The sequence below is a fragment of the Ascidia mentula genome, chromosome 1 (genome assembly GCF_947561715.1).
Source record: "Ascidia mentula chromosome 1, kaAscMent1.1, whole genome shotgun sequence".
Classification (NCBI taxonomy): Eukaryota; Metazoa; Chordata; class Ascidiacea; order Phlebobranchia; family Ascidiidae; genus Ascidia; species Ascidia mentula.
Window position 1 is genome coordinate 22586196 of NC_138566.1, and position 20821 is coordinate 22607016.

Sequence of the window (20821 nt, forward strand, 5' to 3'; positions counted from 1 at the left end):
ATACATAAATTCAGTTAAAGTTGCAATTACGCTATAACTAATGAAATTTTACTTACTGTTTCAAGTTGCTGTATGTCCCGATTAAGTGGCTGCAAAATTTTGACCCAACCAATTCGAGGGTCCTTTAAATCTTTACTGTAAAAAAGTGTGCTGAGAAAAATTCTATTTACAGCTGATGCAAGTTTGGGGTGAGTGTTGAGTATCAAAAAATAGATTGCACCTTGGAAAAAGGAGTGCAGGGTTGATTGCACAATACAACAAACAAAAATGGCTATGTACCCATATTATGTGTGCCTGTTTTGGATCCAAGTGGATTGACAACCTCAAACCCATCGTAGTAAAATAGAAGTTGTAAATTTGGTACTGCTTCAGTAAAAAGAGAATGTGATTTTGCATATTCCCCATGCGAAAAGCTTTTGTAGACATCTTCATCATCCAAGTCCTCTTCTGATTTAGTGATCTTAAATTATTCAGGAAGGATGATGTTTGTCATTGAACTAATTATACATAATCACATATTGCAGATGTACTTACCCAATCATAAAGACTGGAATTTTCCAGCAAGGTTTTTAAAAGTGCAGTTAGTGAAATATACTCAAGTGAATGGTACTCCATGCCTTGTTTTGAACCATCTTTTGGACATTCAAATAATATATGTCGTGTAGGAGTCTGAACAAGCACTTTGCTTAAAGAAATACAATGTTTGCAAAACAAACTTACAACCAACGAGGGAAGAAGTTTTCTTCTTTGATATTCAGTTACAATATCATGAAAGGGGTTGGCTAATCCCATTGCCAGTTGAAATACTTCCTCTTGACTGGAAGACAATGATGCCGTAGCCTTGATTCCTCCTATCAAAGTTTGAATACTTTCTTCTAATAGGCCTTCTGTCCAAGTTTGTACTAAATGCAGAGCCGACTCAGTCAAATTACAATCAACCTTCAGTTTGGTCAGTGAGAGAGCCATTAATTGCTTTCTGTTGTGTAAGTTTTGCCTTGTGTTTCTGTATACATCAATGTCCTTATCAATACAAGAATCTTCGCTAGTTGCAACACTGCAAGTAGTGTTACAATCACTACCTGAATCCATTTCTTCTTCCTTCGGTGTGTCATTTGGCAAGGACAATTCTTCTAAATCACAGGAACTGTTTCTGGACGAGTATCTGTACCAACAAGTCGGCATATGCCAAGACTTCCCGCAGTGCCACCTTTTTATGTGATGTCGCAATGAAACTTTGTCATTTAGCTGTATAGAGCAACCGTCTATGTTGCAAATTAGCTTGAAAGACTTGTCGTAGCAATGGTGAGAAAACACATGTCTTTTCAAAGCCATTTTACTTTTAAAATAGTTTGCACAAAACGTGCACTTGAACAAAATACTGTTCACACAACTCATGTTATTTAACTTGTCACTGCCTTACCATGACTCCTGCATCCAACAGAACAGTTTGTCTAAAAAAAATTCCTTCTTACAAATTCGGATGAGCGTAACGCAAGCGTAAAATTATTGTTTATTTCAATGATTTATACTCAAAAATAGTGAACCTTTTTATTTATTACCCCATAAAGCCACTGAGCTCCTGTAGCGCAGTTGGTAGAGCGTTGGGCCTGGTTAGCCCAGGGTCGTTAGCTAAAACCTCACCGGGAGCTTGATTTTTCAAATCTCGCTCCGACTTGTCGGGAAAGTGGCTGATCCAGCTTGGCTGCGAAGCCTGTGAACCTTATGATCAGAATATTAGAGCTGTGATCGCCAAATATAACGGGCCTGCGCAGTGGGGCGATCCTGCTTTGCTATGCGAAAGCATAGTATCACTTCTGCGTTGTTTTATTTATTATTTATAGCTTTTCAACTGCATAAAAAGTCGCCGCGAAGAGTTTCAAAAATCAAATTTTGAAATTGGCGCGAAACGTTACGTCACACCCAGTGCGGCGCGGCAAAAATCGTCTAGAGGATGCGTTTGTTTTGCTCACGGTGCGGCGTGGTTTGAAAGTTAAATGATATTTTGTGTTTGTTTGCGAAGGAAATAGTGCGCGTTTTCACGTTTTTTAACGTCAGGAAGTCATAATGAACCGTAGTGTTGACGATGTTGTAGCTATTGTGTCCTTGGCGTTAAAAGATGAGGATGATAAAGAAAGGGAAAGTGTCTGTCAACAATTTTATGGTGAGACAACATGTGTAAATAAGCCAAAACAAATTTGCTAGTTAATTTTATAATTAATGTGTAAGTTAAAACCTATGCTGTTAAATGTTGATCAGAAAGAAAAAAATATATCCTAATGATAAATTGTACTATTTCGCACATTTTTAGACAACAAAATTGATGGTAAGGCCTTTGGAGCAGTTGACCAGCTGGACATGCTGTTCAAAATATTTCCAGACATTCCCAAAGGAAGTTTATTAAAAATTTACCAAGAACTTAAAACTTCTGAGAGGTCGAATAGCTTTGACATGGACCACATGTCAAATTCAAATTCAAGCAGCAGTTTGGACAGTTCAATATGTGAAACAGTCACCAGTGAAGAGAGTTCAACCTCAAACCATGATTTGGAAGTTCTTCCAAATCTAACTAAGACTGTTCCAAAAGTATTTCCCATTGAACTTTGCGATTTTGGTTTTTATGCCAAAGAACTGATCCGAACTGGCATACTGACTGAAAAAGGAAAGCGAGAGGTCACATCAGAATTAATATGAGTTATGAAAAAATATGAAAGGTAGAAGATATTTTTCAAACATGACAATGTTAATAACAGTATGAGTCAGTCATTTTATTCTCAGAATTGTGAGTAAATCCGTGATTTGTGTTCCTAAGTTTGTGGGCAACCATTATGGCAAACTAGAAGATATTTGATTTACAATACATTTGTAGTCCTGTTGTAATTATCGTGAGCCTTGTTTTCAGGTACCCTACCAGACCAACAAAGAGATCAGCAATAACTTCCTTTGTACAACTTGGAAAGGCAACCCTTGGACTTAGCGAAGAAGATGCCAAGGTAGCACTTGACTTTATATATACTATACATAAATATATAAAAAAAATTTGCTTCAGAAATTTTGGTTGCGAAAAATAACCCAAAAGATAAACACACAACTTAAACAACAAAGGCGTCTGCAGCATTACACTACCCCTTCTAAACGAACTAAAAACAACACAACCGGGACAGCTTCAACATCTATTATAAAACGTCGAAAAATTATGCATGTGGAGGAACTGGATGTGGATCTGATGAATCAAAATAAACAAGCAAGTTTGCTACGTTTTGATTTTACGAAATTAAACTTTTGAGTTATTGTGTGACAGCTTTACATAGATCACTCTTTACAGCAGGGCGCACGCTCGGTTAAAAAATGGTTGCTTCAAAGGTTTTATGTGACTATAATGATTTTTGTTCTAGTTGTTGAAAGAAGAGTTTCAAAAGCAATGTGACATAAGGAATCAACGCAAAATTTCGGATATGATGGATCAGACATTTGCAATGAGAAGAAACTTTTTCTATTCAAATCCAAATCCAAAAAGTGTGTTTCAAGAATGGCCGGCTTTGTCTATGTATACTGAGGTAATTATCTCTCCCAAATACATATTTTGTTTATTTAAATTTTTGTGACAGTTATCAGTATTGTGCACTTTTTATGTATAAATATATATATATATACATATATATATATGTGATCATATTTGTAAAAGTATATACATTATTTTTTGTATGGACTACAGCAGTGCTTCCCAACCTTTTTCAGTTCGCGACCAACTTTTAATGCAAATTTTATTGTGCGACCCACAATGAGATATGACCGAACGAATAAAAAACATTGTTGCATAAATGTTACATAATGATAATGCAATAATTTTGTGATCTGATAGAAAACTGTATCATTCAGAAATGCTATGCGACCCACTGGTTCGGAAGCACTGGACTACAGCACTATAATTGCTTTTGTTTATTCGCTTTCAGTTGGTTAAAGAATTTAAAAGGGTACAGCGCTTTGAAAAGGAGAATTATTTGCAGTCAAGGATCTTTATGAACATTATTAATTACGCCAAACAACGGACCAAATCTATGCAGGTGAAGCGGATATTACAGAAACTACCATTAAACAATGAAGAACAAATGCCATTTGGTGAGGAAGTTCAAAAATACTGTTATTATTATATTTGACATCATAGTACCAACACAGACATTAATCTAAAAATTTCTTTTCAGATCAACAGATTATTTTTGGTTCATGGGTTTTGTGTAACATCCTTAGATCTAACACTAAAAAGGAGCATTGTACTGAGCGCTACCTGCTTGATCTATGTCCGGTAAGTTGGCAGCAAATTAGTTGTGACAATAAAAAAGTTACTTTTCATTGTATTCAATTTTGTTTTGTAGGAAAATACAACTACAGATGACTTCATTAAGGCAGTTTCAGATCGCCACCAGCCATTCATTGCAGTGTTGGGCACCACAGATGATATCAAAAAAATCCGACTGTTTTGTGAGAAACAACCCTTAATGCAAGTTAAAACTGTATCGGAGGCATTTACTGCTCTTTTTGCGTATTATTACGTGTTTAATTATGAGTACTGCCCACATGTACATTTGGCACTACAGTTTCTGCAAACTTACTGGTTAGGTATCCCAACAAATGTCAATGATTCTGTAAAAGAGTTGGCAATGAAATTAAAGCTAGTTTGAAGTTTTGCAGTGAATTTTATTTCCACTTTTGATGTAATTTCTTTCCTTTGAATACACTTTTGTGTATATTTATTGTGTGGTTCAAAACCAGTGGAGAACCCTATTTTATTTGGGTAAAGTATGTTTCTACGCAACAATGTTGGGGATCCCCACGAATGTACCCAGGATATTAAATGAGGTACAAATCAGAATTACCCAATATAACATGTGGGAGAAAAACCATGATACCCAAAAATGGAAAATGGGTAAGCAATAACATTACCCAAGTTGGGTTGGGTATCAATTACCTAAAAATTTATATTGGGAATCCCCACGAATGTACCCTGTCAGACATAAAAGTACCCAATAATTTTGGGTAGTAGTTACCCAGTTTTGCTAACAGTGTAGCTTGGTTCACTGATCCAGTAAAGTTCAAACTACTGATTTTTCATCATATACTGTTTTTAATGTTATGATCAGCTATCCGGGATATAACATTTATCTTTATTATGCCCCGCTCTAAACCTACATTGCATGTATATGTCTTTAAAAAAACCCAAAGTATTAAAAAGCAAACTTTCCACGCAACACGTCCTTCGCGGTACTGCCACGGAAATATACTTTCATTCAACCAAACCAAAAAGTCTTACGGTCATACAGTATTTGTTTCTTGTGCAGAAGAAATACGGCCATCAAGCTTGGTGCCAACTCCTTCGTCTGACCCAATAGCGGTCCCTATCATCTTAATATGTGCTGTTGTGCTCGCGTTAATGACAATCATCACGGCTTGTGTTAGTAAGGAAGAATAACACCAATCTTTCTGTTTTAAGAGCAAGTATTTAGTTTTGGGTACAAATGCAGTTTGAGTTCGAACTTTGTTTCGTGTATCCTGTCTGCAACTTTTGCTTTTTTGCTACTAACACTTTCATTTATTAATCCAACGTATATCGTTTCCATGTTAGTATACTAGTTAACTTTGTGCTACCGCGCACGAGTTCAGTTCTAATGTATAAGGGTAGTTTCTTTTTCTTATTCAAACGTCATGTACTGTTTTCTTTTGTCGTTTTTGTTTTAGAGTTGTCTCTACGTTATATAGTGTCATAAAGCCGCCAAATAAGCTATTAATGTCAATACAGAATACAAATAAGTTACCTGTATAATGTGTATTCAATAACTGTTTTTTATACAAAACACAATCGCAAATATGTTTAGGTACCGAATAAAACTGCTGTAACGTATGTTTTGTGTCAGCTTTATGCTTGATAATTACACTGAATTGGGTTTATCAAAGAAGATGCTAGCTTTGCGCAAACTAAAAAAAATTAGTGATGGAAATTTGCGTAGGAACTCATTTAGCTCGGTACTGCTGGGTTATGATGGATATTTGCAGGAAAGAAAAACTAGCAAAATCTATCTGAGTATTTTCTGGACAAGTGATGAGATCATTCGTATCTCTAGATTCAGAATGCGTTTCATAATACATGACGTAATTCACAGGTGTGTTTTATTCACTTATGACGATACCATGGTGTCGTATCTGGAAATAAGACCTAAAGCTATCCAGAAAGTATAAAATGCAGATACCAAATATTAACGACACTGAAATGCTCAATATATTTTGCATACCTCCTTATGTTGTAACATTAGACTAAATTAACATACGTAGTGTGGGTCGTGGTGCAACAATGCTAAATGCTTTTACAGAGGGCCACTATTCCCAACTAAGCCCGAACAGCTTTAAAACTGAGAATACAATTTGCATCTTATTCATGGCACTTTCATTTCAAGAAATAATTCCTCGTTATCACGTCATGGTAACATCAGACGCCTAAAATGCAGTTGTTATGAAATGAATGTTGTCATGTACTTTACATTCGTCAATAAACTTTCAAAGGTGGCGTTAGAGACGTCGACAGAATGTTTTGCTGTCGTTGGCCTTCATGCGTCAGCAGTTTTCCTGTGTGAGAATTTTTGCATCGCTTGATCGCCTTTATACTGTGTTAACTTTCCGGCTGGATGGATTTACAGCCAACGTCGGCCTTTGTGAAGCTCAGTGTTTTTTTGGAGAAACTGCCTTAGTGCCACTGGTTCTTAATACTGCGACAGGAAAAGCAGAATTGTTTGCGATGCAGCTTGCGTTTTGGTACTTGGTGATTGTTTCTTCAACAAGTGCTTTAGCTAGCGACTGGAAAAGGTTTCTGCATTTCGAATACCTTATGGTTTACAAGCAAGTCAGTTCGTTTAAAGAAGCTTTTACTGAATGTAAAAATTTGAACGCTAGTATTGTTGATGTTAAGACGGATGCAGTACACAATTTTCTGGTGAACAATACACGCAAACTGACCGGTAATTTTTTTTGTTATTTTTACTTAATTGTTACCGTTTATGTTACCATTATATATGTTTGCTTTGCCTTATAGATGATTTTCTGACTTTGTTGACAGAGTATCCATATTCCTTCTATATTGGCGCTATAGAAATCGGTAACACTAAGATATTTCGTTGGATGGACGGAAGTATTGTTGACGTCACGCAGTGGAATGTGGACACAGGGGAACCAAATGGGGCCAATGAACATTGTGTGATCATGGGTAATTACGGCAATCACTTTGATAAAAAATACAGATGGCAAGATATTTCCTGTGATCACACTTCAAGATACATTTGCCAGAGGAAGGTCGCAGGTATAGCTTAGTAGGGTGTATTTATTTTTGTGAAAACAGTAAAATCAATAAGCCTTAGAAGTTATGGCGATCAATAAGCTACACATTCTTAGCGTTACTTCCAGTATTTATGCCGTTTACGTCATTTTGTTCAAACCAGTGGGTCGAAAGATGAAACATTATATCCCAAGTTTGGGCTAAAATTACTTCTACATGCACATTTTTTTGAAAGTTCTTGTATTTATTCATACCTGTTTAATAGGTGAAAAGTGACGCGCGAGCTCTGTTAATGAATTATATATAGATTATAGCACAAACGAATGCTACAATAGCATAAATGACAGTAGGCCGACGATTCAAGTAAATACACCTTTCGTACAATAGAAATATCAACAACAGCGCAAACAGTTCCTGCAACTACGACGCAGGAACAGGCGACAACATTCCAGTCTGGATCAACTAAAGGTGGGTGGTGCTGAGTACTTTATCACGGAAATCACAGGCAACCACTATAGGGTCGTATGAAATATGACGATAAAACATGTAACATTATGAGGTAAAGATCTTGGGGAAACACAGGTTGCGGTTACAGTTGTGATGTTTTCCTACAAGTGGGTTGCAAATCGCTAAAGCGCAAAGTTGGCATTGAATTACTTACTGTAAAAGCCATTACTCAAAAAAAGGCATACATTGCAAAGTTGTTAGCCAAACTTGTTCTTAACTGTCTGTATCTATGTTTCAAGACTCCATTAGATTTAAGCTTTGTTCTTTGTGCAGCAGAAGAGCAGTCATCGATGGTGTCGTCTGACTGCAACTCAACGGTCTCCATAATCTTAACGTGTGTTGTTGTGATCTTGTTAATCTCAAACATCACAACTTGTGTTTTGATAAGGAAACAAAAACATCTTTATAACACTAAAACAATAGATAACACTAATCGTTTGTGTTTTAAGAATAAGTATTTGGTTTTAGGTTCAAATGCAGTTTGAGTTTCATCCATGTTTCGTGTATTGTGTGTGCAATCTTGCATTTTGCAACTAAAACTTTCATTTGTTAATCCAACTTATATAGTCTGTATGAAGTATACTATTCATATTTGAAAGCCGCAATTAAATTTCGCTGTCGTGTGACTTTTGTTTCATGCTTTCATGCGTCTGGCTTTATTAAACTGTGTCATTTGCAACGGACGTAACAAAGTGGGAGTGATTGTGTTTTGTAGAAAATGGTGGTTAAATACACTTTATACACGTTTCATGTTTATATTCTTTACAACAAGCAAGTGGAAAATTGACATAAATGATTTGGTGTCTCAGGCATTAGGAAGATTGCCAAATATACTTGTCAGTCGAGAGGCTCACCTACGCGTACATACAACAGTGCACAGGAAAACAAGCGGTATTGTTTATACGTTACCTAACAGTGGCAGCATTACGATCGCAAGGCTTTTTTATCATACACCTTTCTTATATTTTTGCCCTTGACGTAAGTTTGCGTGGCGTAATTTCTGTTGTTGTCAATGTACTCAAAAAATATTATGTACATGATCAGGAATAATGTGGGTTGTAAACCTGCGTATGCTTGTAAAGTGAAGCGTCAAAAGTTGGATCATTTGATGAAGATTATCACAAAGGTAAAAATGTTTAGGATATGGAGTTTAATTATTTGATTGGTTCAAGGTTAAGAGTATTACATTGAATACAATGAAGTCATGTTAAAGCTCAAAGAGGAGCAAGAAATGCTTGTGTGGAAATTAGGTGAATGCTCAATAACATACAATTCCTCAACTAAAAACACAGGATTGGCGTACTTTCGTAAAATAATAACGTTGTAAAATTAGTGAGAAATATTTTTGGGTTTTCCCGTCTTTCTCGAGAGACCAACAATTGCTGAAGGAGTTCCAACGCATCGACTCCAACATTAACGTGCGATGCCAGGGTACACAAAGCAAATGTTTTGATTTGTTGCAAAGCAAATATGTGGGATCAACCTAATCCTCAATATCTTGTACTGTTGGTGTGGTTGCACCTGTGAAGGATTTAAAAATGAGGCAGTTATTTGCGACTGGTCAGTCCGTTGGTGTGACTGTGTTCCTTTCGTTTCTCAGAAATTGTGTAGAGGCGTTTCATTTTGGTTCTAAATTGAGTAAATAGCACCCATTCGTTCATCAAAAAGGTTTTTACTTTAACAGAAAATTTTTAAGTCCTGCTCAAATCGTCGCATAAATCATCTTTTATATTAAATAACTTTGTCGCTCGTGTTTCACGAATTTCGAAGTAAAATATTACTTACGTAAATTGAAAAGTGTCTGTTCCCGCGCTACACAATGTTGCATATCCACCGAATCGCTACCACAACATTGTGGTGTTTATTTTCACACCATGTGGGTTGAAAAGCTACATGTGTTGTACAGAGATGAAAGGTTGTGTTGGAAATCGAAACACATTGTTAAAGCATTACCGCACGGCTGTGACCAATCTCATGTTGCAAGACATACAGGTCACCATACTCTGTGATGTCGCTAAAACGTTCCACGGCAGCGAAAAATTTTCGACATTGTGCATGGCTTGTCACACCCATCCATTCGAGCCACCCGCCAGCTAGTTCCTTGCAAATTCGTGTGGCATGGGATGAAACAACAGGTTGGATTATGGGCACGCAACTACATGCAATGTTAAAAATATAAAATCCAACAACATGTACGTTCGCCGCTCGAAAACTACCCGCCCCCACGGGCTCGTTTTGCTCATGTTAATGTGGACATAGTCGGTCCACTCCCGTCTTCACAGGGCAATACTTATTTGTTTACAATGGTCGACCGTATGACGACGTGGCCGGAAGCTGTTCCCCTTTCTGTTGCTAACACGTCAACGTGTGTCAGGGTCTTTTTTACCACTGGGTGTCGCGTTTTGGTGTACCTCTGGACATCTCCTCAGACCGTGGTCCACAATTCACGTCTGATTTTTGGACATCTTTCAATAGGTTTTTTGGTGTCAATTTTCATCGCGCGATGGCATATCACGTCCCGTCAAATGGTCTGGTCGAACGTTTACATCGCCACTTGAAGAGTGCCCTTATGGCTCGGCTCACCGACAGCAATTGGATGGACGCGCTTCCCTGGGCTAGCTTAGAATACGCACCGCTCCAAAAGAAGATCTCGGGACATAGTCAGCTGAGCTCGTTTACGGTTCACCGTTGGCTGTGTCTGGCGATTTTATGGTTAAACACCCACCGAACCGTCCCTCGTCGACTTTACTGTTGAAAGGTTCCCGCCGACACCCATGTCACGTCACTTAAATCCGAATGAAAATGTCCCGAACTCATTGGACACAAGCTCTTATGCATTCTTGCGCACAGACAAACGTTTTGGTGCTTAGTGATTGTTTCTTCAACAAGTGCTTTTGCTAGCGACCGGAAAATATTTTCAACATTTTGAATACCTTAATGTTTACCAGCAAGTCAGCTCGTTTAAAGAAGCTTTTCTGAAACCAACTTATACTCACCGTATCTATATATTTACGTTCATTTCATGCTGGCTCTTTAATGTTTTGAGGTAAATTATTGTTTCATAAAAACTGTATCAATGCATCAGTTTTTCAAAAAGTAACTACTCCAATAACGCCCTACAAAGGCAACAACTTTACTAATTTCACCAGTAACAACACAAAAGACAACAACTGCATCAATTTCACCAGCAACAACACAAATGACAACAACTGCATCAATTTCGCCAACATCAACACAAAAGACAACAACCACACCAATTTCGCATGCAACACAAGCTGCAGAAAGAGTAGTAACCAACCGATTTTCGTATGGTAAGTATCGCTGCAATGCAAACGTACCACAAACAGCTGCGACAATATAGTTGCCAGAATCATACTAGCATGTTCTATTCTGTTTAGAATCGACAGCCAGTGGATCGTTACTTCCCACAGAACATATTGAAACATTGAACAATTTTCTTGGGAGTAAGTAATATATATATAATACTATAGTAGAAAAGGTAATGTGAACAAATTTTCAAATGTTGATCTGCGTTGTGTAGTTTTTTTTAGCACATCTATAAAATGATTTAGGGGAACAAATGTAATATTAAGTAGACCTCAAACAATATAGGCCTAAGAAGTATATCAATGTATCACAACCTCAACATAAAAAACAACTAGTGTTTTTTTTTCCACAGCTGATCGCATTGTACTGATATCTGCCGTTGTGATATTGTTACTGACAAACATGATGTGTTCTGTTGTTATCTGGAGACTGCGTAAAGATAAACGGTAACCTTAGACCCTCTATCGCAGTCACTTTAGTCATCTGAAATACATTCAGGAGAGAACCAACTACATACACACAAAACGAAACTGTTCGACAACAAGCGTCTCCTGCTAACTATAAAATTGTTAATCCACCACAGCAAAATTGTTAACCCACCACAGCCTTAACATCAACCGGCATACGAGGAAATACTAGGTACGATTTTGGATAGATCGAGATTACATCGCTCTGTACAAGTTTGGAATGCAAAGTAAATTCACAAACGACAATTTTAGAATTCCACTGAATGCAACAAACGAATTTTCTCATTCTTATGCTGCATATTTCAGTTTGCATGACTAATAATCACCTTTTCAGGTACTGCTGGTACTTCCGTGCTGATACGACCATCTTACGTTAACGCAAAAGGAAACACATCCAATGCACATGAAGCTTACACTGAGTTTTCTGTCTAAATCATGTAATGACCAATACTAAACTTTTTTTAATGACCATGACAAAAGTCCTTGACAAAAGTTTTACATGTGTTTATGAGAACTTACATAATGATTATTTCGTTGGTCGTATGTTTTCATTACGTTGAATAATCTCCGCAAATAATAAATCATAAAAATTTATTTGCAAATCTATGTTGGATGCCATGGGCTTGTAATATAACGCGTTATTACATGCAATTACGCTAAAAGGTATCTTATCCAAATATGTCTTTGTTTTTGGAACTACGTAATCCAAATAGACAACAGATGTCATCATAATCTAACGTATAGCTTAGTCGCATATGTATATGTGTAGCTTGAAATGTTTACCGAATAATAGCCTACAACGAATAATAGCCTACAAGCCTACAACAAATAATAGCCTAGTGGTCCTTCGCTGTTAAAATATATCTAGAACCCGTGAAATTTTGTTGTAGATTGTGGTTGAATGCAATATTCGTCACCAAATGCAATTTTATCAAGCATTTTGAGTAAAACGTAAATGTAGGAAGTCATGCTGGTTAAATGCACAGTAAAGTTGATATTGGCCTGCGTTACAACATATGTTCGGCATAGCTTGTTTACGGAGGCGTCCAAGCATTCATACCAAGGATATGAAAGCCTAGTGGATTTAACGCTTACTCTTCAGCTGCTTAGAGATGGGCTTCTGCGTATGCACTGGGAAATGTAGTCACAACATTCAAATAGGATACACACCATGTGGGTTGAAACCTACGATTACTTGACGATGTGTTCCAGTGTACTTTTTGGAATGGGAAGCTGATGTGCTCGAATGCTCAAAATCGCCAGGACCCCGAGTTGTCACCCCATATGATAAGGCGGTTGAGGCCATTTAGCGCGTGATGAAAATGTCGGCAACACGCCAAATGCGCGCAGGACTCTAAAGAGCGAAATGAAAAACGCACGTCAATACGCTTCGGCACAACAACATAAATAGTAAAAATGCCACAATGTATTTGATTGATGCTGTAGGGATTTTGGCTGGTCGTAATTCGAATATTTATTGATATCTTGTTTTAAACTTGGTCTTTCAACTCTTTTACATTTACACCCGTCTTGCTGGCGCCTTCGCTAGTTATCTTACTTGCGTTACGTCTTTCAACTAGCGCTACTTCTTCTAAGTCTTTTTTGTCGCGTAATCGCAGCAATTATCTCTTTGTTTCTCTCTCGTCTTTGATATCGCCCTATATATTTGCGACTCTTTCCACAAATAAACAGATCATAATGTGATCTCTCCTAGATCATGGTTTTCGATATCACAGATCTTGGTTCTCGGTCTAACAGATCGCAATGTGATGACACAGATCACGTTGTTCGGTCCCAGATCTCTGTTTTGGTCTCAGACCGAACTTTCCTCCAAGACCATGCGGTGTCGGGACCTGCTGCCAACATGGTGTCGGAAGCTTGATGTCGGGTCTTCGCCCATGCGACCCTTTATTGCATACTGTATTCATGCACTATTTTTTTGTCGCTGACTAACTTCGTCGCTAAAGTAAAAAGTGCTAAAAGCACGAAGGTTAACTATACCGTTTTGAGTGCAGTTCGTGTTTAATGAATTCGCAGCGTTGCCTTATTTTCATATATGAACCGTTTTCTGAGTACAAATGGTAAATACGCAAATATTTCGTTTAATTACATTTTCCATCTCGGGGTGTAATTTGTTAACATCGTTTGTGCGTTGTTGTAAATCACAGAATAAAAAAAGGGAAATAAAAATCAATATTTTTTTTATTCTGCGCGGTTGGATCAAATGTTTTCATGCAATTATGTAAAAGAAAAAGAAAAATCAGAGTATGGTTTTAATGCAGTAAAAGAAAATATCATTCTGCATATGTTTGTGAAGCAAGAAATTGCATCAGTACGAAAAAATATTCCTTCAGTGTTTTGCTGCACGTAGGAGACTATGTGGGTTGAAATCCTATACGTGTGGTGGTGACGTGGTGAAGAAATTGTTGGAAAGTGAAATAGAATGGTTGTGTACTGTTGGTTCTGATATTGTTGTGTCAGTCATGACAATGGAAATATACATGATTGTGGTTCTAGGTGCTTGTTTAATTTGTCATGGAAAAGCCCAAACCTGGCATGAGTTTCAAGGTTACAAGTATTACATCGAATACAGTGCAGCTAGTTCTTATGCTCAAGCTCAAAGTTTATGTGCTGAAAGAAATGCTAATTTGGCAAATGTTAAAACAACTCAAGTGTTCAACTTTCTTGTCAAAAAACTGAATCTAACAGGTGAATACTGAACAAATTTAAATTTTTAAAGTTGAACTTCGGAATACATGTCACAGCGTTGTCGTTATACCATAAAATAAATGACCACTGTATAATGAAAATGTGTAATTGCAGTTTCAGATATTCCCTATTCCTTTTACATCGGGGCAACGAGAGTCACAGAAACAGACAACTACCGCAAGTTTCAATGGACAGATGGAACAAGTGTTGATGTAGCACAGTGGAGTACAGGGGAACCAAACAACAATGGAGTAAATGAGGATTGTGTTATAATGGGTTGGGTTTATGAACTTCATCCAACATTTAGATGGATAGATGTTCCCTGTTCATATTTTTCAAGATACATTTGTCAAAGAAATGCATGTAAGGAATACTGTAAATCTAGTAAATTTGTGTTTCATTTGCTAACTTCCTTGTAATCGAGTGTTTTGGTTGTTTAGAATGTTATGAAGTCTTGGTTGAACAGCCCACACAAAGTTAAGGCACATGGCGTTATAGCCTATGATTTCAGTATAAGTTGTATCTGCGTATTCCATCCAACTATCAGTTCAAGTTTCTCTTCAAAACTATAGCATTTGTTGTATCGTCACCAAGTCCAGCAACAACTGAAGACAAAAGGGAGTCTACACCTATAACCACAATACGAAACGAAAAATCTACATCTCTCCAAAAATTTCCTACGAATGAAGCAACAACTGCCCCTTCTTTTGGTTTGCATTAGCACTTTTCTATTTTGCAAATATACAATTAAATGAAAAACCTACTGCGGATGTGAAAAACTAACATAACAAACTACTTCTTGTGGCATGCTAAAAGTATAATTCGAAAAGTTAATTTTTATCTTTCGTTGATTTTTATTCCATGAAGAAGCAACCACTAAAGAAAGTAATGAAAACTATGAATTAGATTTTCGACAAAAAGCGTTATACAGCAGCAAATAATTGAACTATGTTCTCTGCGTTAACTAATTTCACTGGTAACAACACAAAAAACATTAACTGCATTAATTTTACCAGCAACAGCACAAAAGGCAACAACAGCTTCAACAAGACAAAAAGTAACAGCTTCACCCACTTTACATGCAATACATACTGTAAAAAGTGTGGGAACCAACCGATTTTCGTATGGTAAGTATCGCTGTGATTCAAATTCAGCACCAACAGTTACGTAAAAATAGACGCCATACTTACATGCTTTTTCTGTTTAGAATCCCCAACCATTGAATCTATATTTGCAGCAAAAAGTGTTGAAACATTAATTAGCCCTTTTCTTGCGGGAAAGCTTACGTAATAAAAATTTCCTTTTTTGGTTAAATTAAGTTCTTTGTGAAGCCTATTTGCGCAGTGTAGTTTGATTCTTTAAAATTTGATCAAATGATTTGTCAAGCAAGAGTATTAGTAAAACACATATTTAGCTTAAAATTAAACAAATATGAAAACAATTAATGACATAATTAATCTAAATCTGAAGGCTAGTATGCTTCTCATGCATCGTCAGTTCTAATTCGGAATAAGTTGCAGCAAAGCGCGCGTAGAGATAGGCAGGTAACTGAGCAAAGAAAAAACAACAATACAACTGAAACACATCACGTGACAGTAGCTAACTTAGAGGGGTACGGCAGTGACGTCATCATTTCACATGTCAAATGATGTTTTTCAGTTGTGTTGTTGATTTTGTCTGCTCAGTTGCCTGCATTCATATTCACATTAATTAAATAATCAACGGAGTTTTCTCATCTAAACTAGTAATTATTTTTTTTTCTACAGCCGAACGAATTGTACTGATATCTGCCGTTGTGATATTGTTTCTGACAAACATGATGTGTTGTGTTATCATCTGGAAACAACGTAGAGACAAACGGTAATCTTAACATCTGTCGCACAGACACAATTTGAGTCAACTGTAATTTATTCAGCAGAGAACCAACTACAAACACACAAAACGAAACCACTCAACAACAAACGTCTCAAGCTAACTATGAAAATTTTAATCCAGCTCACCCTCAACACCAACGGGCGTACGAGGAAATATCAGGTACGATTATGGGTACATTAACACTTTACGAGGTACTGTACATGTTAGGATCAATCAATGCAAACTGATGAACATAAAGTATCAGGAATACCACTGAATGCATGAAATGACATTACGCATTTTATGCTACATATTTCAGCTTGCATGAGAAATAACTTCCTTTTTTTAGTTACTGCTGGTGCTTCCCTGTCGATAAAACCATCTTACATAAACGTGAAAGGAAACGCATCTGGTACAAATGAAGTTGCTCACACTGAGATTTCTGTGTAAATCATGTAATGACCTTTACCAAAGTCCTTTATACGTGCTTTGATGTGAGCTTGCATAATGACCATTTCGTTGGTGGTATGTTTCGTTACGTTGTCTAATCTCCAAAATTAATGACTTATAAACATTTATTTGCAAATTTATGTTGGATGCCATGGGCTTGTAACACAACGCGTTATGACATGCAAATTTGCTAAAAGGTATCTTATCCAAATATGTCTTTGTTTTTGGAACTACGTAATTCAAACAGACAACAGATGTCATCATAATGTAATTTATAGCTTTGTCGCATATGTATATGTGTACATTAGCTTGACATGTTTACCGAATAATAGCCTACACAGTAGTGGTCCTTCGTTGTTAAAACTTATCTGGAACCTGTCGGTGACATTGTGGTGTTACATGTGGTTGAATGCAATATTTGTAACCAAATACAATTTTATCAAATATTTTGAGTAAAACGTTAATGCAACAAGTCATGCTGCTTAAATGCACAGTAAAGCTGACATTTCCCGCGTTACAACATGTTCGGCATAGCATTTCCAAGGAGAAATCCAAGCATTCATATCAAGGACATGAAAGCTTAGTGGAGTTAACTCTTACAATGTAATTGCTTTGGGCGTCTGCATATGTACAGCGAAGTGTTTTCACAACATTCAAATAGGATACACACTACGTGGGCTAAAACCTACGATAGCTTGACGAAATGTTCCAATGTAGTATTAGCACTAGAAGCATTGCACAGTAAATCGTTTTTTTGTATCTCGTCTCTGTGATAAAGAGTTGCATCTGCATGAGTTACATCAGTTTTTTAGCTTTGAGCTGAAACTTGGCACCAGTTTGAAGGTTACAGGTATTAAATCGATTGCAGTCAAGTCAGCTCTAATGCCCAAGTTGAAAATGGATGCGGATAAATGCCACCTTTGAAAACGTTTACATAGATCAAGTGTTCAAATTCTGCACACAAATTTAATGAACGAATCACTTGAAGAGAATGTACATCCAAAACAACAAAGCGTGATAAACCTGCATCAACTAGTATCAAGTGCGATACCTGAAACCAAACAAAGACAATGTTTGATGTAAATGATTTTATGTTTAACTGTTTTAAAGAATATAGCGCTAGGTTAAAACATTGTATTTCCGGAACTTTCTAACCAGCAGATAGCCCAACAACACATTCAACAGTTGAATTGAAATTGGTAACGACATTGCAGTTAGGATTATGTCTGTGCCCACGTCGCCTTCTACAAATCATTCAATCGGCAAGTAACACGTGTAAAATATTCGTAGTTTTATTTTACTTGAAAACAACACCAAGACCGATGGAAGCAATATACAACCATGCTGCCAAAAAGTAATATAAAAGTAATACGAGCGGAACGACTAATGATGCTCTTCTGGCATTAATTAATGTGTTGTTTGCACAGATGAAAGAATAGCTTGCTTGAACATAACTCACAAATCTGCTCGCAACTTAACGTATGCTGAAAAGATAATGGAATTTACAGGTAAACACGCAAAAATAAATGTATCAGTTTAATTCTATTTTGAAAGCCATTTGTTTTAGTTGACTGCTGGATCTGGATTTCTGTCGTTTCGTTGTTGCTGGTCGTGACCCTAGTTTGGTGTCTCGTCGCACATTGGAAGCTAAGAAAAGCCACAAAGTATAATATGAAATACAAAGTACCTGCACAATATAACTTAAAAGTCGCGTTTTCATAGGGGCACACCACAAAGCACAACAGGCAGAGAAGGTGAAATACATGATGAGGCTGCCGATCGACCCCCTACATTACCGAACTACGTGAATTGCAATCCGGACCTGCAGCAACATATTGTATACAATGGCATACAACCAGGTTGTGATGATGTCGGTCACTCATCTTACGTTAACGTAGGGGGCGTTGGACTGGAAAGCAGTGGAGTCTCTTACATCCAGTTTTCAGCCTAACGACAAGTAATTAAAGTGGTTTAAATCAACTCACATTTTAAAACAACACGTCTTGTTCGTTTGGGATTAAGGGATATATTTGTCTGATTTACATCTTCATCCCATTTTTTGTGCGAGCAAAAACTGGTCTCGTATGTATGCTGCATTATTGCTATGTAACACCACATTGTAAACAAGCAAGCACAAAACATTTAAATGTACGCAAGGAATGTGTTTGGTTGTGCTTTTATTAACATTGCAAAGATTCGAAATAAAACAGTATCTGGGAAACGCTGATGCGTGCAAAATCCGAACAATTATATTTCAGTGTCTTTGCATCTGATAATTCACACCTAAGCTGCAAGAAATGCATATCCTTCGCTGTGCGCGCACCTGGCGTTCGCTTATTTTGCATTGTTGTCCCTGCAAATTGTAATTGCTTTAATATATTTCGGACATTTTCTGCTTTTAAAATAAAAGGTGCAGTTAATGTCATGTTTTGCTTAGTATCGGTAACACCGCACCCACAGTCACGGAGTATTTTGTTTGTTTTTGTATCTTTTATATCTATTTGAAACGTTTGACAAGCAATACAGTTCAGCCAGACCTTTTTAACTGTGCAATGTAAACGGTCTAGACACTATACATATCTAATTGATAACGGTTGAAGATTTAGTAGCACGTTCTGCAGTACAGACACTTAAAGACAGCTTATCTTTTTACAAACTGTTGTGAAATGACCTTGCGCCCTCCGCCTTTCTGCAAACGTAGAGAACAGCTACGCCGTGATCCTTGCAAGATGTGTCTAAGATTTTCTCCAAAACAACAATTTTCCGTTGGTCAATGAGTCGCTGGATGTTGTCACTAACAGCAGCATCAAATGAGGCATCCTTTGTTTTTCTAACGTTAAAAATGAGAAAACCGCCCGATTTAACCACACCCAGCATGATCTGAAAAGAGCAGAAAAAAATTTAGATTTAAAAATATTATGGTGAAGGCCGTCTGGTGCCTGCGCACCAACGTAATTAAAGCGTTGATCTTTGTTAGTTTAGTTAGTGAAGAAGTGGACCCGGTATGTCTAGGGTCGTGAGTTCTAATCTCACCGACAGCACGAATTTTCGTATCCGACTACATTTAACCAACATGGCCGTAGTACACTGACTTGCGTTGCCAGTAAACCTCATGTTCGATTTATGATAAGATCGCAGAAGCCTTCATACGGTAACGATCACGTCTTGTTACACAAATCTATGCATCACAATGCGCCGTTTACGTCAGCAATAAACAAGGTCGAAACAAATCATGACGCATCGGGTGTGAGCATAAAAGAGGACAAAATTTTGAAAAACGTAAAACAATTGCTGAGTATGAATAGACTGGCCCATATTGTTATTAACACTGTCATGTTAAAGACGTTTCGACAAAAACTTTTGTTTTCGACAACTTCTGCACCACTATTTTTATTTAACGTGTAATGTGTTTGTTGCGTTTTATGCCGTTTATTGTGTATTTTGCGTTTTGCGTCGCTTTCTGCGCATTTTCCGCCTCTCAGTGGTGTGTGGCCGATAGCAAAATGACGTCACCACCCGCGCGAGCCTTATCTGTGACGTCGGTCAGGTCAGCTCCTTATATTGATGGAGCTCTACCAATCGCGTCAGTCAAACTGATGATGACAAAAGTTTTTGTCGAAACGTCTTTAACATGACAGTGTTAATAACAATATGGGCCAGTCTATTCATACTCAGCATTATGAGAAAACCCGTAAAACAATTCATTTCAAATTAATTTTACCTCGATGGTGGACGGTGGACAATGCAGAGGAAGAATTGATCCCAAGCAAAATGCGGCATCGTACGTTTCGACACGCATGGGCAACGGACCGTTAACCTTGTGGCAAATGATATTCCTGTTTAATAAATATACATTTACAGTATATCACGAACTTTTATATAGTATATTACCAGAAACAAAGATGAAATTTGCCCAGGGGTTTGTTTGCACCTAGTTTGGTTATGCATGCCATTAAGTGGAAAAGTAACACCAAGTGGAAAACTGTTAGGCTAGCGTAGTAGCTAGTCTAGAACCACATTCACCAGCTGCACTGATAAGACCGCATGGGTCTAAAGAGTTTGCACTGCATGCAGATCATTTACATAGTTATATGTGTTTTTTTTGTGAGGGGCTCGGTACATTCATATCGCAACATATTAGCATAACTTCCCACCTGAAATTTAACCCCTTCTTGCTGACACGGTGTAACAT

At 37.3% G+C, this 20821-nt stretch overlaps 2 protein-coding genes, 1 long non-coding RNA gene and 1 pseudogene across 8 annotated transcripts in view; 3 read left to right on the forward strand and 1 right to left on the reverse strand.

Moving 5' to 3' along the window:
• The first annotated feature begins 2064 nt into the window (after positions 1–2064).
• On the forward strand, positions 2065–4715 carry LOC145900066 (uncharacterized; annotated as a pseudogene). The gene is made up of 9 exons (XR_014402508.1): positions 2065–2161; positions 2309–2500; positions 2552–2711; positions 2900–2990; positions 3047–3241; positions 3393–3554; positions 3951–4116; positions 4200–4300; positions 4371–4715. The product of XR_014402508.1 is annotated as an uncharacterized LOC145900066 (transcript).
• Positions 4716–6724: 2009 nt separating this feature from the next.
• On the forward strand, positions 6725–8557 carry LOC145900141 (macrophage mannose receptor 1-like). 5 transcript variants are annotated; one of them, XM_082988838.1, is made up of 4 exons: positions 6725–7001; positions 7076–7339; positions 7703–7783; positions 8096–8557. In XM_082988838.1, the coding sequence occupies exons 1-4, from the start codon at positions 6782–6784 to the stop codon at positions 8305–8307; spliced, it is 777 nt and encodes a 258-aa protein (XP_082844964.1). In that variant the 5' UTR covers positions 6725–6781; the 3' UTR covers positions 8308–8557. The 5 variants fall into 5 exon arrangements, with proteins under 5 accessions (XP_082844964.1, XP_082844965.1, XP_082844968.1 ...); XM_082988839.1 differs by having other exon boundaries at positions 8099–8557; XM_082988842.1 differs by having other exon boundaries at positions 7076–7246.
• Positions 8558–18102: 9545 nt separating this feature from the next.
• LOC145917865 (uncharacterized) lies at positions 18103–18418 on the forward strand. Its single transcript, XR_014405727.1, has 3 exons — positions 18103–18137; positions 18197–18293; positions 18352–18418. It is a non-coding gene; the product is annotated as an uncharacterized LOC145917865 (long non-coding RNA).
• Positions 18419–19278: 860 nt separating this feature from the next.
• LOC145889760 (uncharacterized) overlaps positions 19279–20821 on the reverse strand; it is a 33978-nt gene continuing 32435 nt past the window's right edge. Inside the window, exon 5 of the mRNA XM_082980793.1 lies at positions 19279–19509. Within this exon, the coding sequence (XP_082836919.1) occupies positions 19279–19509 (231 nt within the window). The remainder of the gene's footprint in view (positions 19510–20821) is intronic.

Bases quoted from the DNA above. Each gene is read 5' to 3' on its own strand.
- LOC145900141 (XM_082988838.1), top strand. From the start codon at position 6,782: ATGCAGCTTGCGTTTTGGTACTTGGTGATTGTTTCTTCAACAAGTGCT. The intron at 7,340-7,702 runs GTATAGCTTAGT...TTCGTACAATAG, and splicing joins TTGCCAGAGGAAGGTCGCAG to AAATATCAACAACAGCGCAA. The intron at 7,784-8,095 runs GTGGGTGGTGCT...TTCTTTGTGCAG, and splicing joins CCAGTCTGGATCAACTAAAG to CAGAAGAGCAGTCATCGATG.